The sequence below is a fragment of the Microtus pennsylvanicus genome, chromosome 19 (genome assembly GCF_037038515.1).
Source record: "Microtus pennsylvanicus isolate mMicPen1 chromosome 19, mMicPen1.hap1, whole genome shotgun sequence".
In the NCBI taxonomy this organism is placed as follows: Eukaryota; Metazoa; Chordata; class Mammalia; order Rodentia; family Cricetidae; genus Microtus; species Microtus pennsylvanicus.
In genome coordinates this window covers 28304799-28330492 of record NC_134597.1, presented here as the reverse complement: position 1 = coordinate 28330492, position 25694 = coordinate 28304799, and the positions used below count along the sequence as shown (strand labels likewise).

General features: G+C 46.2%; 1 protein-coding gene across 8 annotated transcripts in view; it reads right to left on the bottom strand.

Moving 5' to 3' along the window:
- Cald1 (caldesmon 1) overlaps window positions 1–25694 on the bottom strand; it is a 187696-nt gene that overhangs the window by 56784 nt on the left and 105218 nt on the right. For 2 of the 8 annotated variants that reach the window (XM_075953844.1, XM_075953845.1), the window contains exon 1: window positions 15340–15646. The exons of 5 other annotated variants lie outside the window; for them this stretch is intronic. In XM_075953844.1, coding sequence (XP_075809959.1) covers window positions 15340–15392 — 53 coding nt within the window. In that variant the 5' untranslated portion in view covers window positions 15393–15646. Of the gene's footprint in view, window positions 1–15339; window positions 15647–25694 lie in introns of those variants that run through there. One more of the 8 variants, XM_075953839.1, reaches the window with a different exon arrangement.

Below are 25694 nucleotides of genomic sequence, written 5' to 3'. Positions count from 1 at the left end.
GGAAAACAGTGTTTAAACAATACCCACGTGTCTAGAAGCTGATTTTGGTTTCAATTATGAGTCTCTGTTGTTAAGAGTTTGAAAACAACTGGACCTGAACCTACTGGCCCAAGAAGAAACCGGTCTAACTCGTTCCATGTACATACTGTATTTTCTTTAAAGGTTTCAAAATGTCAGGAAGAGTCTGGCCCTTGAGGGAAGCAGATGGCACAATAGAGGGTGCATTTGGGGACTTGGATCTCAAGGTCACGAACCTTAGCTCTACAATAGAATCACCTGGGGCGGCTCTTAAGAGTCCCTGCTTCGGGTTATGTCTGAGCCCAGTTCAAGCAGAGCTGCTGACCTGGCATGAGAGCATCTCAAAGCTGCCTGAGGGACTCAGTCTGCAGGCAGGCTGAGAAACACCCATTCCTGCCGAGTGCCCTACAGAGTTTGGAGCGGATGCAAGTACGACAGAAGGCAGCGCTAAGTCATTCTGAAAACGGTACCTAGAGGGGGCACAGGCAGCCACTCAAGGAACCAGAGGGCACAGATGATCCATTTTTCTTTATGAGCCTAATGGCAGGCTTCTTATTTCCTTCATTCCATTTGAAATTGAGTGATATCAATATTTAAAAGCAACTGTAGGCATTAATACCATTGCACGGATAGATTCTTAAGACCTAAAAACATCTGTTGAACAAACCAAACAGCAGATCTCTCGTTCTTTCCATAACCGAGTTTGACATCATTGTCATCTATTCAGATGGCCCAGGGGACTTAACCTATAACCACAAATCTTCTTTTTTTTTTTTTCCAATCACAGGATGGCATTCTCCGAGCTCAGCTGAAGAGCTGCGGAAGGACAAGTCTTGCAGTTTGTTTAACAGCATTTGAACTGTCAAAGGAAGAAACCAAGTCAGGAGCCAGCCAAACCAAGAGAGATACCTGCCAAACCACACCGTATCCTCCTTGATCAGCAAAAATACCATCCACCGCCTGACTCTTCTTACCTCACCCACGGGAGCTTGTACGTTCCCTTATTAGGACAACGGGCAGGGCAGAGGCTGCTCCCGTCTGAGGGCCCAGGGATGGCTTCAACAACATGTGTAGCTCATAAGAATGGAGCCAGGGTCATAGGCTCAGAGGAGGCAGAGGGTGGCTGGAAACATTAAATCCTCGCTATGGAGGACAATCCATTTTTGAGAAGGCCACAATTATGGCTTTGGAAAACAAAACTTTCTTTAAAGGCCAAACCAAAATTAAAACACAATCCTGATTTTTTTTTAAATAAAAAAATGCATTCTTAGGAAGGGTGTTTTTTTTTGAAATTTAGAAATATAATTAGGAGAACTGCAATCTAAAGGCATCTAGGGAGCTGAACATTCGTTTGTGAGCACCCTTTGCTCTTAGTAAGAGGTGGGCTTGGGAGGTCTGCACACACTGGTCTGTCTTAGTTCCAAGCAGAGCACACATACCTAGAGATGTCATGAACATTCTCTTCTCTCCCACCCACCCCCACACACCACTGAAGCAGAACACAGGCCTGTCTCTTCTGTCTTTCAGCTTGTCACCTGCTTACAGCATGACCTTCTGTTGGCCCTGACCCTAGCCTTGGCTCACACGCTCGCCCTCATCTCACAGCGAACCACTATCCATGCCAGACTTTTCCTCCTACACAGTGTTAACACAACCGAGAGTTGCTTCCAAGTCAGAATGAGACAGGTCCTTGTTAAGATCTGTCAGCAGGGCTGCCTGCTCCATCCCGTCCTGTTTGGTAGCTAAACCGTTTCTGGAGCCAGCTCCTAAACTCAGGGCCGTCCACGCTGTCACGGAGCACAGCTATTTTGCAAAGCACTTTCATCACATTCAGGATGGAATCTGATCTTCATAATGCCGGAGAGACGGATGCTATTACCGTGTCTACTTCACCACTGAGAAGACGGGCCCTGAAGGGCCAAGGAACCTAGACTGAGAGCTAGGCTTCAGCGCCACATCAAGCGTTGCTGATCAGTGCTCTCTTTTATAGCCAAGATGTCAAAATCCTGGGTTCTGTTCAACTGAGGAGTCTGGAAACCTACCAGAGAGAACCAAAGTTCTCACATTCCCCAAAGGCCACAAACAAAGGGAGCAGAGCCCGTCTTAAACTGGAGGGAACCCCAGGAGTCACCTTAACACATATCCCCCAGAGTAGGTTGCTGCTGCTGATGGATAACTGATTCTCCTACATTTTACACCTTGTTAAAGGGTTATCATTTCCCAGGCCAAATAAATAAATAAATAAATAAACACTTTTTTTTTTTAAAAAAAAGCCAAATATAACAGCCATTATCTGTGTGAAAACCAAAGATATAAAAGAACGAATAAAACCTACCAACTTCAACTTTTGATGAGTGAATCAAAAGATGCTTTAAAAGGCCGAGGAGGATGTTTAACTGGGCTAAGAACCATTTGTGTGGGAGCAGTGAGGCTAGGCTAGGCACAGCCCATCTGGTTCTGGCTGCAAGACTGAGTGGACTTAATTGCTCACACTGTATAGACTAGGTAAGTAACCCCGTGCAGAGGGGGTCAGTCACATGGCCGGGTTATGCTCATGGTGACTCCAGCTGACCTCCACTGTAGGCTGCTTCACCGTGGTGGCCCTTACTTGTTTCTTTCCAGGTGTCCCTTCTCTAACAGTGACAACACAGCATTTAGAAGTTACGATCTGGGCAAATCCAAAGTCTAGAAGAATTAACTTTAATTGGCACCACAACAGTTTTGTGGTGTGGCTAACCGAAACGAAAGGAGCTACTAACACAGTAGGAGTCCAGGTCTCCCGCTTGGGGGAAGGGGTCTACTTATGATCACTTTTTAGGACCCTCGGGGTGGTGTATTATCCCCTGGGTTGGTAGTTGTAGATTGAATCCAGGCAGATCAAAGGTCCTGCATCCATTTTCTCCCATCCGCTCTAGCCTTTGCCCCTCCTGGAGAAGCAGCTTGCTCATCAGTCAGGAAGTGATGTAATGATACAATTACTGCCAGAGTTACCACGCAAAGGCCAGAGGCCAGAGCTGTGGAAACACACAGGGACCAGCAGTCATTCAACACAAAACTGGGCTGCACAGGGCAGTCACCAGCAGCCAGACTACCCACTCCCAGGCTGCGGGGAGATGGGCAACCTCTCTGCCCTAATTGTCCTCCTCTGTAAAGTGAAGATAATCCTGCTTACCATGCAGTGGGGTTAATAATCAAATGAACTAGGGTTTTCAAAGTCCTGAAGCAGTGCTTAGCATACAGAGAGTACTATAATAGTGTTAGCCGTTTTTATGTTATCATCATCATCATCATCATCATCATCACCACCATCAAATGGGTTCTGTGCCTACAGGGTTTCCATGTTATTCTTTACTTTCCAATGAGATGGGAAGGATGGTCCAGGAAGGCGTTTTAAACATTTATTCTTCCCATGCTTTTTCAGACCCAGGCCAGCTGGCCTTGGTGAATTCCCAATAGAATATCCCCATTGTCTCAGTGTGTGGGTGCATCCCTCGCGGTCCTGAGTTCCTTGCTCTTGCTCCCTCTCCTTCTGCTCCTGATTTGGACCTTGAGATTTCTGTCCAGTGCTCCAATGTGGGTCTCTGTCTCTGTCTCCTTTCATCGCCTGATAAAGGTTAATATTCAGGAGAATGCCTATATGTTTGTCTTTGGATTCACCTTCTTATTTAGCTTCTCTAGGATCGCGAATTATAAGCTCAATGTCCTTTATTTATGGCTAGAAACCAACTCAAGAACAATGGCAATGGGTTTTTGATCCTACTGCACGTACTGGCTTTGGGGGAGCCTAGGCAGTTTGGATGCTCACCTTACTAGACCTGGATGGAGGTGGGCGGTCCTTGGACTTCCCACAGGTCAGGGAACCCTGATTGCTCTTCGAGCTGGTGAGGGAGAGGGACTTGATTAGGGAAGGGGGAGGGAAATGGGAGGCCGTGGCAGGGAGGAGGCAGAAATCCTTAATAAATAAATAAATTAAAAAAAACCCATTTATTCTTATTTATTTATTTGTCGGTGTGGTATGTGTGTATAGATGTATGTGTTGGTGCATATATCCCTGTGTGTGTGTATAGTATACTAAGATCAGAGGTGGCCACAGAATTTTCTTAGCTTGCTCTATCTCTCTCCATCTTTATTCCTTCAGTGCTGGGGTTAGAGGCACAAGCAGACATACCTGGATCCAACACAAGATGGGTGCTGGAAATTTGAACTCGGGCACTCACGATGGCACGGTAAACTCTCACCTACTGAGCCATTTCATCAGAGCCCCATCCCATGAAGGGTTTTCCCAACTCAAGGACCTCAAACTCCTTTAAAATGATAGCGTTAATATCAGAGAAATGGGAAAATACAGTTTCAACATAGAACAGATGGAAGGGGATGGATCTTATTTCCTGTGTGTGTACTCAGGTTCCCCATCATGATTTTCTGTTCTAGTTTTTTACCCCCTTTGGAGGATGGAAGGGTGATGGGAGAAATGGTTTTTTGTTTGTCTTATTTTTAAATCTATTAAAGGGAATGCCTTTCGTCTCTTTTTTCTTTACCTCTTCCCTAATCCATGCCACTTCTCATTAGCATGTAGACAGGAAGTTAGCATCAGGGAGCTTTGCCTTCTCATGTCCAAAAAGGGAGGAGGCCAATCCCTTTCTCTGAGCCTCTTTGAGGTTGGCTCAGTACCAGGCCTCATGGAGGGATGATGGATCATAGCTACAAGCAGGGTGCTTGGTCCTAACTCTCCCTGGACTGATTTTAGACATTAGGCTACTAGGGAAAGCTCCAGCTATCCCAACTGCCCCAGCATCCTCCAGCCAGCTGACATTTTAAATAGACTCAATTGTTACCCCACTTGTAGCTGAAGAATTAAGCTATGAAATGTCATGTTAGAATTTTATGGTCTTCCAGTATTTGTCATGCATTGTGGCCTCCAAAAAACCCAATGCTGACAACCTAACTACCAGTTCCTTGGAATGCAGCCTTATTTGGAAATTAGGCTTAAAGCAAAGTCATCAGGGTGGATTCTAATCCAGTATGAAATCTGGACAGGGAGTAGACTATGGGAAGAGAGGTGATGAGAATGGCCCCCAAGGCAGAGGATCAGAGTGATGCTTCCACAAGCCAAGGGATGCTGGAGACTGCCAGCAGATTGATGAAGCTGGGAGGAGCCTTCCGTAGGAGCCAACTGTGCCTTGTAGCTTATTTCAAATGTTTAACTTTTGAAAGCAGTTTTAGGTGTCAAGAAAAACTCAGAAGAATGAGCTTTCCCAGACACCCCTGTTTCTCCAGACTCATAGCCTCTCCCACCGGAGACAATCCCCCCGACCCCTAGAAGGGCTTTCGTTACAATGGATGGACCCAAGTGGGATTCACTCTTCTCATAAACCTGAAACTAGGTCTTAGGAGCATCCCATCCTTTCCTGCGCTCCCCTCTCTCCCTTAATGCTGAAACGGTTTCTTAATAGATTCCAACTTGGTTTCAGAACCAAAGTCTTAATGGACAGACACAGCATGCCCATCCAGTTCTTAGTTCATATTAGGCTTTGGTCTTAGTGTTGTATGTTCTGTGAATTTGAATGTGTCTCCATAGATACAGTATATGCGCCACCCCTCTCTGAATCCTCCTGTGCTCTGCTTACTTGCCCCTCTTAAATCTCTCGCTCTTCCTTTCTCTCCCCGCCCCCCAATCGCTGGTAATCACCAATCTCTTTACTGTGTCCATTAGTCTCGACTTTTGCAGAGGAAGGCATGGAAGTATGGTTGAAATCATATGTTGTTTTTCCAGACCGCTTTCTTTCACTTCATAGTAACTCTTCCAGGTTTCTGACATGTTTTTCCATGACAGCAGTCCATTTTCTTTTTCAGTGGCGAATAATATTTCATTGTCTGGCTGTATCATCTGCGGACCCACCCACTCACCCGTGCAAGGACCACCGCCTATCATTTTAAACCATTCAGCGGGCAATGCTTTGTTAGGGAGACCCCCGGGAAAACAGAACTCAGTTCTGCTTTGTTTAACAATCACTCGGAACATGCTTAGGAGAACAGTTAACTACACTGTACTGATACTCAGTCTACCTGATTTTTAAAATGCTGCTTCTCCTAACTTCTAAACGTTATCTTTTCATTTGTTCATTTTCCAGTTCAGCTGTGTTCCTGTAGCCTTCCCAAACCTGGGGCTATTGGGTAGTCTAACCTGTAGTTCTGAGCAGAGCTAATAATTCTTAGCCTTTCAGGCCACCTGGGAGAAGCTGGGTAACAGGGATGCTCTACTCTCTGAGGTAGGGGTTTCTCCATGGTCTCCTCCTAAATCACCAATCCTGAGACCCGGGCTCCTCATGTTTCATGGATCAAAGTGCATATTTAAGTGAGGTCAGGCATTTAAAATGCATGCAGGGAAAGGAGGGAGAGCATGAGCTCATGCGGACCCGAGCTTTATCCGTGTCTGCTCTGTTCTTTGCCTTGAAGTTAACGAAGATGACAGACAGTTCCTAGGTGTCCTTCATTCCAAGAAAAAGCCCCTTGCTATGTTCAGGTCTAGGGAACTTCGGTGGTTAGAGAATACTCATTTTTTAAGAGCCTATCTAATAGGCCCTTCCAGGATGTATGAGGTTTGTCCCTTTTGTGGAGACATTAGCAAACTTTAAAAGCACCTGTTGAGTGTCATGTCATTCTAGGGGGCCCACACACTCTCTGATGAGCTGCACTGCATTCCCCACAGAGGTATACTGATATCCCGACCGGAAGCATCTCTCATGACTTAGATGGAAGGTCTTTGCAGATGTAACAGGGTGCCTGTGAGGTCCCAAGAGTACCGTTCAATCCCGTACAACTAGTATCCTTTGGACACAAACACAGACCTGCACAGAGGGAAAGCCATGTAAAGAGATTCCAAGAATGGCGGGTAAAACTCTCTGAGCCGTGAAGCCAGAAGCCAGGGAACATCGGGGGCCATCAGAAGCTGGGAGGGGCCAGGATAGACCTTCCCTAAAGGTCTCTAGGGAGAGTCCCCCTTGACGCATTGATTTCAGACTTCCAGCCTCCCAAACAGTAGGGTTTCCATTGTTGTGAATCACCCATTTGTCTCTACTTTCCCCTGGCAGTCCCAGGAAACTGATTCACCCCATCAGAGTTGGCCCTGCTTTTGCGATCACCTAGCAGCCCAGTTCCTCCATTCATCTCCTATGCAGCGACTCCCATAAGTGGCTCTCACTGTAAGGTACCTACTCCTCCTGCCTTTTGAACTCTTGGCAAACACCAGGAGCTGTGTTAACTATGGCCATTTCCCTCTTTTTGTAGAGGGATGCAGTATGAAACTTGTAGACATTAAGTCCCTCGGTCTGGGCGCACACCGGTGAGAAACAGATGGAACTGGGACCCAAGAGTTTTCAGATGCTCAGGTCAGGATTTTTAACTGACACTTTCCTAACCTGTCAAGAATACTTGAGAAATGGTGGCATTCAACAGCAAGCAAACCCTGCCTCTCACCATATTCTCACCATATTGTCCCATTTAGGACAAACAAGAAAATTAAAAAGTCAGCGTTTAACAAATGTACTTGAAGATTAGACTTGCCCTGAGGATGGCTGGGTGCTTTCTAGTTAAACAAAGCAAGCGAAATCAGAGACAAGGAACTCTGACTTTCTGAAAAGTAAAATATTCTAGTGAACGCAGGTCAACCTCAAACTGGATTATCTTACATTTGCCCCAACCTCAGTGACTCTGGGGTCTCTGAGGAGGGGAAAGCTCAGAGGGGAGACCAGTGGTATGGGGTAATACCATGCCCATTTCGGCTTCCATTGAGGCTTCTGTGCTCTGGGGGCTGGTGCCTTTAACTCTTGCTAGCCTGTAAGGCAGGGAATGCCTGGTATTTCCCACAGGTGGAGGGAGAGTCAGGGCACAGTGAAATTAACAGCCTGTTTGCTGTTGTTAATTTTCCTGTGGCTGTGACCCAAACACTCAAGGGACTACCTTCAGGGAAGAATTGTGGCTTCTGACTTAGGCCGGCAAGGTTAAGCAGCCTTGTAAAGGTAAAAAAGTAAAACCGGCAATAGGATTCTGCGCACGGTTACCTGGCTCTGTGAGCTCAGGTCAGACATCATGGCGGTGAGAGTGTGCAGCAGAGCATGTACTTCACCTCGCCTCAGGATGAACAGGAAGCCGAGAACAACAGCAAACCACCAGGACAAGACGTCCATCCCCCAAAACCTCTCCCGTAGCCCCACCCTCTGCCCAGTGACCTTCTTCCATTTAGGCTCCACCTCCTCAAGTTTCTGCAACCCATCAAAACAGAGGTCACCAGCTGGGACTAAGTGTACAACACAAGAGTCTGTGGAGACACGTCGTAAGCATCATAGATTCGCTGTTTAGCAGTGTTCATGTTATTCTCTTCCCCTGGCAACTCTACAGGGTGCTGTGGAATAGTACTTTAACTGTGTAAAGATTGCTACATGTGTTTATGCTGCATTTGTCTAATGATGGGAAGATGTGTTGCTGTTTTATCTTGCCTGTCTAAGGCACCTGATTGGTCTAATAAAAAGCTGAATGGCCAATAGCTAGGCAGTAAATGGGGCTGGTAGGCAGAGAGAATAAATAGAAGGAGAAATCTAGGCTGGAGAGGAACAAGACTGAGGGAGAGGGAGAGAGGGGGGGGAAGGAGAGATACACAGAATGAAAGAAAGGTAGCAAAGTGTAGATGAAGAGAAACTGGTTAAAGTAAGCTATAAGAGCTGGTGGGACAAGCTAAGCTAAGGCTGAGCATTTATAGTTAATAAAAAGTCATCATGTCATGATTTGGGAGCTGGTTTGGTGGCCCAAAAGAAAGCCTGCTGCAACAGGGTAGTGATGAGCTGCCTCTGATAGAGTTCACTGTTCTAAAGTGCAAAAGTGGCCAATGCACGTTCTTCTCGTAGGGATAGGGTGACAGTTTCTACTTGGTTGTTATTTTCTGTCTCCAACCCCCAATGTGGAGGACCAAATTCTATAAAAGAGGACCGACGGTATTCCACTCAACTGCCATGGGTCACAGGCTTGGCCCCAGTCTGTAGCACTGGGAGGGAGGTGGTGGGACTACTGTTAATAGGTGGGACCTACTTGGAGGAAGCTAGCAGGAGAATGTCTATGTCCTGATCCTATTATGTCTTTCTGCTTCCCAGCAGCTAAGTTTACAGACTGTCTCTCCCACCACACACTTGGGCCGTGACGCACTGTGCCACCAGCAGGCCCAAAGTCACAAGGCCAAATGGCCATGGACCCATGACAATGACACCTCTGAACCCATGTACCGAAACAAACCTTTGCGTACTCAGTTCATTAGCTCAGGCAATTTTGTCAATGCAGATGAAAAGCTGAAGAACATGACTAGCAAACAGCCGTGGGAAGGTAAAACAAAGACAGAATGAAATGGAGCAGGCAGAGGTAACTTGCGATGGGGGAATGTCCTGAGTGACTCTAACTCTCAACAGGGATCGGGCACAAGTTGAAAGACACATTCGCTTTAATCAGCATCTGTGCCAGATGAGGTTTAGAATAAATTAGAAAGGAAATGTGGAAAAAATACCATATTTTTATCTACTAGTTTATTGTTTTAAACTTCCTTTACCAGACAGTTTTGTTTACCATTAGTGACCTTTAATAAAAAGTGGCCTTAAACACAGTGGGAATTAATGTTGAGCAACCTCGTGGAATAAAACATAACATCAGGCCAAGTGTGCCTTGCACAAACTGGCTCAGAACGTACAACCCACCGACCACCTAGTTGCTTCTTTGATTTTACAACCAGCAAAAGTATTTAAAGGGCAGAAGGGCGAGGTGACCTCGTTGTGGAGCTAGTTACAACATCACAAACAAATGCCACACTGAGATTTTCACTTACGAAGTTGCATCATGGTGCAGCGAGTTTCAGAAATCTTGCTGAGCGCTATTGAGAACACACGGTCTCCCTAAGTGTTCCTCCGGTATTAAAGTTTCATTGGGAGAGCAAGGTTATTGAACAACAACTTCACTGGCTCTGTGCTTAGTGCTTTTCTGCATACGTCAATGGATACCATGATGCTGGGCGTCCCTGCTCACCCTTGAGCCGTGCACAGCGGGCGATAACATCTCCTTTATAGTAGCCTAGTCATGTCACAGCAAGGTGAGGTGACTCTTTGGAGATCATGGCACCAGCTACTGGAGTTAGACCAGAATTGAGGCTCTCTGACTCCCATCCAAAATCGCCCTTTTTCCATCTTCAGGCTGACCCCTGGGTCCTCCAGCCTGGGTGGACAGAGGTCGGCAAGCTGCTATGAATGCAGGGATCAAAGCAAAGATGCTCATTCAGTATGCTCCATGCTTCGCCCTTCAGAATGTGACCTGTTTGCAGCCTATGGAAGCTCCCTAGTGGGTCAGGTCACCATTTTAATGTGAACTAGAGTGGTACAGAAAATGTCAAAGAATAGTATACACTGCAAAAGTGAACATTGTTGGCATATTTATATTACACACAGAGATAATATGTCCATTCAAATATTTGGCCTTAATGAAAAGTGAATTTCTTTCTAGAGGGTCATAAGAAAAAGAAAACTGAGACCCTTGGTGTAGATAATGCTGACTAGCGAGCAACCTGTGCTACTCTGACTGAAGGCAGGGTTCTAAATGTGTGTGTGTGTGTGTGTGTGTGTGTGTGTGTGTGTGGCAGATGTAGGCGGATGGCTAAACAAACACTCATGAAGTATTTGGGAGGTTACAGAATGACATAAGCTCGGGGACAGAGCCTGCCCTTTGTTCTTTTTAATGCTATTAGTGCCCGATACAACAAGACCAGCTAGTACCGGAAATTCTCAGTTGAATATTTGCTGAATGACTAGATGGAAATGAGGGAGGTTTACACATTTTAGAAGACTCCTCTTAAAAATTCAATCAGGGTTGGAAACAAACCCGGCCAGTGCTCCATTTCTAGGAAGACCTTTCCAGAACTTTCACTTGTCTCACACTGGAGCTTCAAACACCACTCCACACGGTAGCTGGGGTCTCAGGCCAGAGTCCAAAGCCACCTTTGCAGCCCAAGCTACGCGGGCAGATGCCAGGGCAGAGAAGTGTAGCCGTGTGCCCGTGGGAAACACATCCTCACCCACCCAGTTCGGAAGTCAGCTTGCCGAGGAGAGCTGTGCCTGTGCCCTCTTTGTCTTCTTGGTCTAGCCTCTGCAGAACCACTTTTGATGGTGAGGAGGGAAGTGATCGGCAATGTAAAGTGAAGGATTATTCCCCAACCAAGGCAGGGAAAAGAAAGGAGGAAGCTACATAAACAGCATCCTCTGTGGCGACCACCTAGATAGTGAACTGGCCATTCCCAGGGGAGACACATGCAGAGGATCAAGAGCGTCTCCATGCTGGCTTGCAGGGACTCCCCACCCACTTCCGCAACAGTCTCGATCGAGTGATCAGTACCCGCGAAGCAAAATTATCCATTTTATGCCCTTCTTTCCTATGCCTCATAAATAGTGTTATTTTACTCTGCTCCAAAGAAGAGGCCCAGAAAACACAACCTCTTAAAACCCTATCTTTGGGGCTGGAGAGATGGCTCAGCTGGCAAAAGTGCCTGTCCCACAAGCCGGAGGACCCAACTTTGGTCCCTGGGACCCACGGAAGGCTGGATGTGGTGACTCACATCTGTAATCCTAGCATTCCTATGGTAAGATGAGACCCAGAGACAGAATAGGCCAGAAGTTCATAGGCCACCTCCCTAGTCTGGAATGAACAGTGGAAACAAGAGAGACCCTCCTCAACAAGGTGGAAGGAGAGAATTGACTTCCAAAAGTTGTCCTCTGACCTCCATGTATACACCTGTACTGACACACATCTCATAACACACTCACACACACACACACCAAGTGAAAGTTTTTTAAAGCTAAGATATGTATCATATGATGTATTATATTTATATATCAACATATCATGTGAAACATATGATATATGTGATATGACACACACATATACGCATTAAAATCCAGTTTGCAACAGAAAGCAACAATCACAAATTGTGCATGCCCTCTCTTTGTCAGACAAGAGGCCACTGTCATTGGACTGTTAACTTTCACTCTGACGTATGGTTTTCCTGATACCCCAGGCTACTGCAGAACAGACTGCGACATGAGAAGCCAGCGCGCCGACAGATCCTAGGAAAGGCAACAGCAGAAATTCAGAGTGGTGGCGGGCACATTTGGGATGGGCATCGCTGCTTTACTGCATGTCTAAGATTGTCGCGGATGATGACAATGCCAGGAAATTGGAAAATATTTTAAAAGTACTATAATGTTGTTTATAAGAGAGGAAAGAAATAATGTCTGGTATTATTAGGAAAGCCATGCCATTGGGAAATCAAAATGCTATATTCCCAGGACACACTGGATGAAATAGGCATTCTAATACTCTTTATTTAAATTTTTAATGGAGATAGGTGTTTTGCCTGCAAGTAGGTGTGTACCATGTGTGTGCCTGGTACCCAGAGAGGAGAAGACTTCGAACACCCTGGAACTGGAGCTACAGGCTGCTGTGAGCTATCGTGTGAAATATCGTGGAAGTCTTGTGTGTCCTCGGAAAGAGCAGTCACAGTGCTTTTAACCATGAAGCCATCTCTCCAGTCCCTGAGTACTATCGACAATGACATTTCTGGGTACCATTTGTTCTGTCATTTCTAAAAAAGTCTTATAAGATTACGCCAATCATTTATTAATTCACTGCATTGTTCTCAAACTCCTTCCCTTGGATGTAGGATGAACTACACAATTTCCCCACTACCCTGGTTCTGTAGCTTTAAGGACATCTGTCCATTTTGGTCCCACAAAAACCGAACTTTGATCTTTCATCCTGAAAGTCCATAAAAAATACAACTCTGACTGGATGAAAATTAGTATTTCTGGGAAACCCCAAGTCTTGACTCAAGTAAACTTCATGAACTTTGGGAACATGAGAAAAAGCTGCAAGGGAAACGCTGAGCTGGAAGGGAAGAAACGTGTCAATATGCTCACTGGGACAAGTTAAACCCAGCCCAGAATCCGAAGAGCTGGAGAGCCATTCACACCTGCTCCAGAAAATACCATGGCCCTTGCGTAGTTCCTGGTGTTCAGGAATTTTAATGCACCTCTTTAAAAACAAAACAAAAAAAATCAGTGCTAATCTTGCACCGTAGGTGATGAAACTGAGATAAATTACCTGATAGAAACACACAGGAATTTCTAGTTCCCTTGGTCGAGCACCTGCTTTAGCATTTAGTCTAAGAATTCTTACAAAGCAAAGTGTCCGGAGGCCTTTATGTACATTCAAATGATGGAAACAGAGAGTAAAGAAGTAGAGACTTGTAGTAAGTAAGCTGGGTTTCTTCAATAATATGTTTACCTCCGAATCCATATCCGTGTGTGTGTGTGTGTGTGTGTGTGTGTTTAAAATCCAGTATCAGCGTCATCCTGGATTCTGAACATTCAAACCAGTTCCTGCCATCAAATGAATTACTTTCAGAAGACAGACACGTTGTCCATTACCTTTGGTGTCAGGCTAATAACAGAAGGATGCGCACAGGTTACTAGAGCAGAGAGGATAGAGGAGCTGGGGATGCGCAAGGAAGAAGGCAGCAAACGTGTGAAGAGATGGGGCCAGACCAAAGGGCTTTGGCCCCGAGCAGGAGCCCTCATGATGCTCTTCTGGAAAACTTGGCTGTATGAAGAAAATGGGCTCTAGCCGCCTCACAGATGAAGATGGCCTGGGCTGGGAACGGGATGGGTGGACAGAGAGACTGAGGCCTCGGACCAAACGGGTGGACATCTCCATCATCCAAGTGCAAGGCCGGGCGTAGGAAGTGAAGAGTAGAAGAGAGAGAAGTATGGCAAAAGTAAATGGCCAGAACCACAGGCATGCTGTGTGGTGAGAGCCAGGCTCAGGTGGGCAAAGGAGAGCAGCAGGAAGGGGAATGGAGGAAGAGGCCTTTCCTTCCCGGCTCTGCAGCCGACTGACCGGCTGGGGGATCTGGACAAGGCCTCTATCTCTATCTCCATGTGTCTTTGTCTCATCATCTGGAATCAAGGCAACAGGAAAGGTCGGTGCTTTCTGAGCCTTTCAAGGGAGCCCTAGGATCCTCAGGGAGCTTTAGGAGAGACTGCTGGACGTGGGTTGGAGGCCAGAAGGAGAGGGGGTAGAAATGTCCAATGGGGTTGTGATGGGACAGTGTAACGGGGATTCGGGGCTTTAGATCACACTCGCTCGGCCCAAACACCATTGTTCCATAATAGGACCCCTTAAAAGTTTACTTTTCCTTAAGCTTCACAAGTACTGAACTGTATAGACAGTTTCCCAGGCCTCTCTGAGCTCTCCCATTTGAGTGACCAACTTATAGAAACCGGTTAACCAAGAAACCTGCAAATATTGCGGGGGTGCAGGGCTCGTTTCTTAGGACCCCATCAAGGTCTTCTATTTATTCAATCAACTATTGCACAAACACTGGGCAGCAGGAACAGCGACTGTGATCCTGAATAGGCGCCAAAACGCTCAGAAACAGGGAAAACTCATCGCAAGACCAGCTGCCTCCCTACTCTTCCGTGCTCCCTTCTTCTAAGACCCGGTAGGGTTTTCAGGCTTCACAGACAGTGTGGAAAGGGCCTTTGCTCTGGGGACAAGGGAAACAGAGGAGCTGCTCCCCCATGGACTCTTGTCTGGTTTTGGTAATCCGAGTTATCTCTCTGGGCTCCATGTCTGAGGAAAGACAGCATCACCCCTGAAAGGATCCCAGAGGCCCCTTCTGGCTTTCACATTCCAGGATCTCAGAACCCGAAAGCCTCAGAGCCCCCTGTTATCTGAACAGCCCCCTGATCAATAGCATATGCTCTGGGGTTCCTTCAGGGCCTGTCAATGGGCAGTGTGCTGAGGGCTCTGGGCTGTTTACTTTAGGGATTGGGCAACCGTGGCTCGCTGAAATCTCTGAGTTCGGCAAATGCTGGCTGCGAGGCAGAGGGCTCAGGTTTAAATTAACAGCAGACCTTCGGCTGCACAATGCCCCTTGGCCTGGATTTGGAAGAGAGAACGCCGGGTCCTAGGTAAAACCAACCCCTGCTAAGGCATCATGAAAATGGAAACGAGGAAACCCGGGAAACCAGTGACTCCAAACCACCACCACCCCCACCCCGCAGTTGAAATCGCAAAGTTTTTACACACTCCCTGCCTTCTCCTCCCTTCCCCACCCCCTCCAAGTTTCTCTTTTCCCCACTCCCACAATTAAAAAAAATTCTTTTGTTGAAGAGAGAGAGAGGGAAAAAAAGAAATGAAAGAAAGAAAAGAGAAGTTGAAAAAGCAAAGTACAGAACTCACTGGGAGAGTGTGGCCAGGCAGCGCCTTCCCTGGGACCCGGATCCGCTAAGCATGTCTGTCCGCAGCTGGTCAGAGCTGGAGTGGCTGAGGTAGGGGACCTGGCCTGGAGGTCAGAGCATGGGCTGGGCCAGCGCGCAGGCCATGGTATCTGGGGCTGAAATGCGCTCTGCAGGATGCTCCTGTCTTCCCTTTGTGTTAACACTTGGGTCTGTCCCTGTGACGAAAGTCTGGGCTTGTCCTCAGCCAAATCTACTCCTCCCCACCCTTCCCCTCCACACGGGATCATCGGAGAGCTGATTGTTATTTTTTACTGTAATCTCTCTAATAGACGCCCATCAAATTTAGACCTGGAGGCTACAGAGCGCTTGGAGAGTTGCAGACTCTCAATCGCTGACTTCTCCGGGGACAAGATGACTGGGAACTTTTGAAATGAAAACTTTATATGCTTAACTTTAAGAAATAAATAACTCATTTGCGGTAGTTAGTAAGTCAAAGGGGAAAGCCTGCTGCTCTGTGCAGCCTTTGGGAAACAGAGAATCCTGCTATTGTGGCATGTACTCACAGTCCAGTTCTGACTAGATGAACCGAAATCAGCTCCCCCAAAAGTTCATCCCGTGCTGTTCTCAGGCCCTCATTCTGAGCTCTGGTCTCAATTAGCATTGGTGGAGGTGGCTTCCAAAGCAAACAGATCCCACTGAGAAATCAAATCTGAGAAAACCCCCCTCATCCCTTTTATCCAGGAAAAGATGCCCGACAGAGAAAAGGAAGCCACACAACAAAGGAGGGAGAGTCAGGGTCTGGCTCAGGGGTGGGCTGGACCTTACAGGGTGTCCCGTGTTTCCACTCCCCTGGGAGAGGAGGGCAGTAAGTAGTCAGCCTGGTAGCAGGCCAGAACAGCAGGCCCTTCTGCATCAGTGGTACGCTGATGGTGATCTCATCACCAAGCCTGGCAAAAGGGGCTGGTCACTGACAGCTTGGAAAGCCGCCAAATTCCAGTCCCCGAGGAGGGGGTGGTGTTGACTGTATCTGGAGATGACACCCCATTTTGGCTTGCAGTGTGCATACATTTCCTCTTCTCTGATAGCAGCGAAGGCCCCTGGGGTTGGAGGGCCTGGCTTGCAGTCAACTGAGACACAGCTCAGGTCCCTGTCCCACAGGGTTTGCTTGTTCTTTGGGTAAAAAGCAGAAGCGATTGTCCTGAGGGACTTAGCCCAGAATGAAAGGAATCTCTGACTGACAGCTTCATGTCCCACCCAGATGAGCACGCTGGCAAACAGAGCTTTAAAAGCCTACTCGGTGCCAGAGAGTGGAGCTACCTAACTTCTCTCTCACTCAGATCACAGCGGTTTAATTCACTTAAGCGAAATCTACTCCTCATTCCAACTAGCTAGACTTTAAGCTTTCCTGCTTAACCCCTGTGCTGACCTCAATGCCACCGCTGCTAAGTGGAATTCGGTAGACTTCCACGTGAATTACTCCTATACACGTATTTTGTTGACTATATATGTTATCACTGCACATACGAACTCAAGGGCAGAAGACACTCTACAAACTGCGAGGCTTGTCTACCTTCCCACGAGACGACTGGCATTCCAGGCTTGTCTCATTTTCTCTCTAGAGTGGGGACGTAAATGTGTATTGAGGCGTTCTGCTGCTCTCCTTCCTACTTAATCTTGTTCATTACTCTCTTGTATTGCTTATAGAATTCAGGGACTGGCTGTCATAGGCAGGACAGCTCGCCCCTCCCACAGATGTCCACACCCCGCTCCCAACCTCCAGAACCTGACAATAGGCTTTCATGTTGACAGATGTGATTCAAGGGAGGATGTGGAAGCTGGGGTGAAGGGGAGTGGGGGGCTACTCTGGTATATCAAGGTGTGCTCAACCTGACCACATATGGGGCTTAAAAACAGAAAGGGCTTTCTCCCTGAGTTCCCAGGAAGCTAGGACTATAGGAGGAAGGGAAGAGAGGAGCCAGGAGGCTGGCTCTGGAGGAAGGAGGGCGAAAGCCCAGGAATGTGTTAGCCTCTGGGCATGTGCAGGGGCAGGCAGGAAATGGATTCTCTCCTGCAAGCTCCAGAAAGAATGCTGTGAGCCAACACCTAGATTTAGCCTACTGGGCTGTGTGTCAGATGTCCATAGGCCTGAGGACAGTGAGTCTGCCGCGCTTAAGGCCAACACGGGTAGCCATCTGTCACAGCAGGGAGACAGAGATGAGTTGGTTTGCGTCTAAGACACAGTTAATCTTGGGAATACATTTTACTTCTTGATCCCTCCCATCCCTAAACACCCCAGTTTTGTGGAGTGGCAAGTATAGTTTTGACACATCCAGAACAGGCTTATAAAAGGCAGTAGCCTCTCTCTCTGTGTGTGTGTGTGTGTGTGTGTGTGTGTCTTTTAATCATTCCTGGAGTTGGGAAGTTAGAATGTGGTCATCCTTTTGCTTATCACCAACATTCGTGCGCTGAAGGTCCGCTAGTGAACAGCTGTAGAAAGAATATCCAACCAATTATGCCTTCCATTGTAGAGACAGGGAAAGGAAAACCATGTGAATAGTCTCAAGCTGGAGTCCTGCTTTTAACATGGAGGGAGTGTCTGTCTGTCTGACTGTCTTAAGTAACCCAATGGTTAAATGCACTGGTGTCATATCCATGAGGCATAGAAATGGAAATAGGGAGGAGAAGAGAGGCTCTTAAACCAGGAAGGGACAGAAAGAACACAGAGGTCAATGATGGGCAGAAAGATACGACAGTTGGAAATTCAAAACAGGCGCGGGGTGTCATCAGAGAGCCAGTGGCTGGGGTGGCGGGGTCAAAGATGCGCCATCAGCTGAGAGGTGGGCACATGCTCTGTGCGGGCACCTGTGCTTTAGCAGTTGGTAGAGAGGGCCCAGCCTACGGAACTGCTGAGGCTGAGAGCTGATCTAATGACCACCCGGCTCCACCATCAGCCATTCACATTCAGCAAGAGAGTAGGCATCCCAAACGGGATGGCACGTCAGGACTCCGACTAATGCAAAGCATCTTCAGATTGCCCGTAGCTGCTTTCCTTTCTGCACAATCTACTTAACATTTCATCAAAGAGACTCTGGACTGGGAAGGTTTGATGGAGGTCAGCGTGGTCGAAAGGAACAACTCCCACCACAGGGTGGTCCTTTATTAATAAAATATGATTTAAAAAATAACTTGACTTCGCGGAGGTGGGAGCCTGGGCCACATGATCTGTTCCAGACTTCCTGGTCTGCAATGGTTGTTTAAGAACAGCTTCTACGTTGAAGCAGTTCCCTAGGGAAAAGAGGTATGTGGGAGAGCTGTGCCCATTGCCTTAATGCACATAACACACACACACACACACGCCTTCTCATGAACACAGCTGCATCCCCACACATACTTGTATGTATACATACCCATACATACACACGTATGCACACAGATCTGCTCGTTTTGTACAGAAATCTACCCACATGAGAGGCGACAATAACAATTTAAGAAACTCAGTTTTGTGATAGTACTGGGGATCGAACACGGGGCCTTGCCAAGCCCGCTACCACTGAGCTACGTCTCCAGCTTTCTTTTCACTCTCTCTGGCCTCAGCACAGCGCCAATGCCACGTCTGTGCCCCAGGAATGGTGACTGCGGAACGGTTTGTGGATGTCTAGGTGACAGCAAGCCCTACTTCCGTCTCCACTTGGATGGTGTGAGAACTCAGGACCTCTTTGGTGCCTCCAAAGGCCAGATAGATCACAGGGCCCGAGGTCCAGCTTTTGGTCTAGAGAGGCTCTGTGAAAATGGAGTCCCTCTACAAGGGACTTTCTCAAAGAGGGAGGCGAGGACGATCCACCGGATCCATAGTGATATTCACAGTAGTCCAGCATAGACCCATGAGCTTACATGAGCCAGTCCAGAACAGACTCCCAAGAACAGAGGGCCTAAGAGCCATATTATTTAAAAATGACTCTGTTCAATCTATGAGCAGACTCCATTGAGGCAACAAGAATAACGCTGTAAGAACGTTTTACCTCTTAACCCACATCTTATTTTGAGGGCAGACAAGCTAGCATGAACAAAAAACTCCCATTACAAGCAGGCACAGTACAGGCAATGGAACTTCAGAGTAGTGCCCTTGGGAGTCCCTCAGATGACACCTTCACCCTTCTCACCCAGTATTAGTTCTTCTCCCGATCTGGTGGCTTCCTGTGACTTTTGCCAGAGCTAATCTCTTTCTCCTTTTGGGTATCTATCTCTTGTCCCGTTCCACAGGGTCACCCTGAGAACCACCAGAGTGTCGAGCTAGAGGCTGAAGCAGGACAATTTCCTGCACACAGCCCCACAATCCAGAGGTACCCCTTCTAGAACAGCCTGTTCCTCAGACACCACTTCTCTGAGTTCCAACAATCTTCCAAGAACCAGTGTCTGGCTCTCGCCTCCATGAATTCTTCCTGGCTTGGACTTTATTTTGTTGTAATTGGTCACCCTAGTTGGAGAGAGCTAGAAGCTTGGGGCCACTCTGTTTGCATGTCCTCGAGAAATACTTACATGGCAATATATGAATCAGCCTTTCAGTTTAACTCGCTTCACGGCTCCTCTTTTCCATTCAAACTCCTTTGCACCGATTACTTAAGTTTCCTCACTAAGGTTGTTATTGTTTTAAATCTGAAGGTTTTAATCAGATACATTATTTTCTTTTTTGCTTGACATTTCATTTATTTTTCCTTAAATTTTCCCTACAGATATATATTGCATGTTAAGCATAATTTCCCTTTGACTCTCCCTTCCCTTTCTTACTCTTTCCTGCCTCAGAGAGAAAAGTTTCTATCTTAGAAGGTCTACTGGTCTGGACAGATGGATCAGTGGATAAACGTGCCTGTCACCTGACAACCTGAGCTCCATCCCTGGAATCCATGCAATGGAAGGAGAGAACCAAGTCTCAGAAGCTATTCTCTGACCTCAACACATAGTATGCATGAACACACACATGCACACACTAAATGAAAAAGGAACATGTGTCTCTACCACACATCCCCTACCCCAGTTTGAAACACACCTATAAAAACAGTTCTTGGAAATGATAGGGCCCAGACTAGCTCCTTGAATGAATGGTTGCTACAAAGCCCTGTTTCTGGTCCTGGTGAAAATCATCATATCATCATCATCATCATCATCATCACCATCATCACCATCATCATCATCACCATCATCATCATCATCATCATCATCATCACCATCATCACCATCATCATCATCATCATCATCATCACCATCATCACCATCATCATCATCACCATCATCATCATCATCACCATCATCATCATCACCATCATCATCATCACCATCATCATCATCATCACCATCATCATCATCATCATCATCATCACCACCACCACCATCATCATCATCACCATCATCATCATCATCATCATCATCACCTCATCATCATCATCATCACCATCATCATCATCATCACCTCATCATCATCATCATCATCACCATCATCATCATCATCATCATCATCATCATCATCACCTCATCATCATCATCACCATCATCACCATCATCACCATCATCATCATCATCACCATCATCACCATCATCACCATCATCATCATCATCACCATCACCATCATCACCATCATCACCATCATCATCATCATCATCATCACCATCATCACCATCATCACCATCATCATCATCATCACCATCATCATCACCATCATCACCATCATCATCATCATCATCATCACCATCATCACCATCATCACCATCATCATCATCATCACCATCATCATCACCATCATCACCATCATCATCATCATCACCATTATCATCATCATCATCATCATCATATTATAGTCATCTACTTTGTATGATTCTAGGAAAGGAGAGTATATAGAACTTTCATACACAGGAAATTGATTCCCAGTTATAGTGATATGTTTTAGATAATTGTACGTTATAAATTTATTTTACATAGATGCAATTAAATGGCAAAAGAAATCGTGAGCTAGTCACAAGGATGATAAGGATATATTATAACACAGGGGAAAGGGTCATATCTTCAAAGAAGCCGCAGCATTGTTGATGTGGACTATTTTTTCTTTTTTTAAAAAATTAATTTATTTATTATGTATACACATGCCAGAAGAGGGCACCAGATCTTAGTATAGATGGTTGTGAGCCATCATGTGGTTGCTGGGAATTGAACTCAGGACTTCTGGAAGGACAGTCAGTGCTCTTACCCTCTGAGCCATCCCTCCAGCCCAAGGTGTGGACTATTTTTATTCAAAGTATCTAGATATTCCCATAATCACAAATGCTTTTTCTGGTGGCCAGTTTATACATCTGGATATTAAATTTGCACACGACTTTTATAGCTCTAATCAAATCCAGATTTTTTTTTCCCCACTGACAGTATATAAGGTCTTGAAAAGCATTAATTTCTTTTTATGGAAATCAGACCTGGATTAAAGCATATTTGTTTCTTGAGAAATAGTCTACTGTGTGTTTTGAATACTATAGTCACTGTGGTCATTATTCATCTACATTTCATTGTATGTATGCAAATGTGTTAGGTGCCATTCTGTTTTATAATATCATATCATATGGTCAATATACGATTATGACACCTTTAGAAATAAATGTGTACCTATGGGCAATCTTGCTTGCTTATTCACCTTCTCGACATACTTTTTCTTACCAAATGACTCCTTTGGCTTCAGAGATAGAGCCTAATAGCTTGCTGCCCCTGATAAAGCTTAGCATGGTCCAGGTATACAGCAGATAGACAAGAAGTAGTTGACACCTGAAGAGGACCAAAACAGAGCCACTGTATCAAGAAGGCCTGTTGGCCACAGCTGGTATTTCCTGGAACCTAGGAACTCTGCTGCTTTAGGCACGGAATCTCAGGAGTTCCAGAGTGTGCAGGTCTCAGGGAGGATGGCTGGTGGCCCACAAGGGAGATGGTCATCCGTACCTTAATGTCAATAATGAAGGTAGAAGAGATGGCCTAGCTCTTCAGTACCCTCAGAGCTCATTCGCTGGCCACATCACCTCCTGGTTCCCAACTCATAATGCCAGGAAGCTGCAGAAAGATTTCCTCCTCGATACAGAATCAGAACAGAGACAAGCTCGAACCCAAAGAATATTTCACCCCATGCAGAGGGCGACACAGCCTCTCACAGTGAGTGCCATACCCAGTGGCAACCCTGGCTTTGAGCTTGGCTGTTCCTTCTCATCCCCTTTCTTTAGATTTGCTAACTTAGAATTGAATTCTACTTGATCCAGGCTGAACTGTCAATATTGCTTGAACTTTATATGTTTGATTCATCAAAAAATCCCCTTTGCAGAATTTCCAGGTGCCTTTCTTGGGGTGCCCCACAGCAGGAGATCAGAAATAGGTAAGTGGAAGAAAGGTTTTCAACATCAGGATGCAATTTGACTTGGAATTATTTGGTAATAAAATCAAACTCACTATTATTAAAGAAGGAAAAGCAAATGAGTTCTTTATTTGTCTGTTTACTTTTACAGACTGCATTTTTACTTTTAATTGTATGTGTGTGTGTGTGTGTGAGAGAGAGAGAGAGAGAGAGAGAGAGAGAGAGAGAGAGAGAGAGAGAGAGAGAGAGAGAGAGAGTGCTCGCACAAGCACTCGGGACTGTGATGCCTGTGGCAGCAAGAAGGGGGCGCCGGATCCCTGAACCTGGAGTTAAAGGCAGTTATCAGCTGCCTGGTGTGGGTGCTGGGAACTCAGCTAGGGTCCTCTGTAACAACAGTAAGCACTGTACACTGCTGAGCCATCTCTCTTGACCCTGCTCATTCCTTTACAGACTAGGACCAGGGAAGGCGCCTTTGTTTCCTTTCATTTTGTCAGACCCAGTCAGGGTGAGGTGGGGGCGGGGCATTTGATACAAAGTCATATTCATTTTTTCCCCCACATATATAAGCCAGGGCTGATGTGGAAAGCTTTTCAATGTAAAGAAATTAAAATGGAGATACTTTTTTAAAGCATGCACTAACTTTAAATTTGAGAGCCAATGACATGCAATCTGAATACAGCTTTCTAAACTATGGTTCAAAAGAGAGAGGGCTGACGGATCTTGAGATTCTCCCGGGCATTGCAGAATCCGGGACCTTCCTAGGACACCTCCAAATTATCTTTCCTTCTGACTCCCAGCAGATTGAAGAATCAAAGATGAAATGAAATTAATTAACGGACACAATTCTGAGGCTCTTCAAATCGTTCTCCGAGGCCCACAACGCTTAATGTTCTAGCTCATTAACTTTATTTACAGACTCAGTGTTAGAGAATTGAACAACGTCTACTCAATTTAGACACACCCCTCCCCCTTAGTGCTAGCAGAACTATTTATGAAAAGACGAAAAAAGAAGATCCTTACTAAAAATAAAATCTACACAACTTGATTTTTCTTTTTTTAAGTTTTAGTTGTAGCGCATTGCTTTCCCCCTTGTTCTTGCCTTTCTTGCTCCATCATAATTTCCCAACGCTAGAAAACAATGCACCATTTAGCGTCTCAACAGCAGACCCGACTCGACTCACATGTTAGCCATTCTCTGTTTCAGAAAGAGTTGGTAAATACTAGCGTGAGGTCATCAACTGCTTCTCCCATCCTCCTGGGATTAGCTGGAGCACTCTACTGCACCCAACCGCAGGCTTGGCCTTTCATTAGAGAGAGCCTTGATTGTACAGTCCGCTCACCTCACCGGTGGACTCCAGAGGCTTGGGGCTGAACCCTTCAATTTGACCATTATCTGGTTTTACAATGCAGATACCAATTGCAAATGATACTCAGGGCTTAAGTGCTACAGCCAAACAAGGAAATGGACTCTTCCTTTATTCTTATTGTTTTCTCCCACAGTGCAACGGGAGTGCAAATGGCCAAAATTATATGATACAAAAGTCCAGCGATAATCTGAAGAATAAATGCTGCCCTTCTCCCCATACATCCAGAGCAGAAGAGGGAATTCAAATCCAGTGGCTGTAAGGCTCAGTTGGGAGTGATGGAACTTCACAAAAGATACTAATGATTACTTCTTGGAGGATACGCCAATGGTCGCTAACATTTCTGCTTCTGCTTACTCAACTTAGCAAATCTAACTAAATTCTGCCTGCACACAGATACAAATACAGAAGTATTTGTACTCGTTCAGTGTTGTGTGCTAGGCCTGGAGGAGTTTAGTTTGTAATCTAGGGTCTATTTCTGTTTGGTCTGTGGATATACATGAATACTGGGTAAAAAAAAAAAAATAAGGCCATGACTGCTCCTAGGTATGTGTGGCTGAGGAGAAGACTTACTGTAGATATGAGGGAGAGAATAGCCAGAGGCATCTGGAAGGGTCCAGGCTGAACCAGGTCATGAGAGGAGGGGGTGGGGGAGAGTGAGAGAGGAAGAGAAGGAAGAGAAAAGAGAGGGGGCTTAGAAACCAAGAGTCCAAAAGGACCAAAATGGCTGGGTTACAGAGGGAAGCTGGAGGAAGGGGGGTGAGCTCAGTAGGGACTGAGAGAGACCCCATCCAGAGCCAGCTTTGCTATATTAAATAGGTACCTCAGTTAGCCATTTGCTCTGGGTTCCTTCGGTCGCTTTCTTTCTTTCCTTCCTTCCTTCCTTCCTTTCTCCCCCTCTTCCTTCCTTCTTTCCTTCCTTCCTTCCTTCCTTTTTTCTTTCTTACTTTTTTTTTTGGTTGTTGGTTTTGAGACAGGGTTTCTCTGTGTAACAGCCCTGGCTGTCTTGGAACTCACTTTGTACACCAGGCTGGCCTCCATCACAGAGCTCCGTCTGCCTCTGCCTGGGATTAAAAGCATATACCGCCTCTGCCGGCTTGTTCTAGGTTTCGAGACCTAACAAAATTGTCAGTACTGATTCGCGCATGCTAAAAGCGTTCTGTGAGACCCAAGGGGAGAAATCAGTCCTTCTGTGTGTGTCTGAACCTTTCCACCCTGTTACTAGAGGCCTCGGCAGGAGATTAGCGGCATGGACAAGCAGGGGGCACTCTTCATTGCTGCTGCCTGCTCAGAAGCCAAGTCAGACTGGGAATAGCAACATTATATCCCTCCCTGTTCCAAGTCTTTTCAATCTGTTCCTCCATTCCAAACTTCAGGAAAAGGAAGAGAAAATGGCTTTGGGGTCCTAAACTCTTTAGGGAAGTAACGCACTCTAGGAGGAGTGACATTTGATAGCATTTTCTCTGCTCCCAACCTGGAATGCCTGAGGGCCAGAGAGACGGATGGGATGAAGGAAGCAGGCTGAGAAGGCCTAGTTTCCTTTAAACACGGTGCATGACCAGAGCGCAGTCTGCAGCTCCCCACACAGTTACACAGAAAGGAATCAGAAGGCTGTGAAT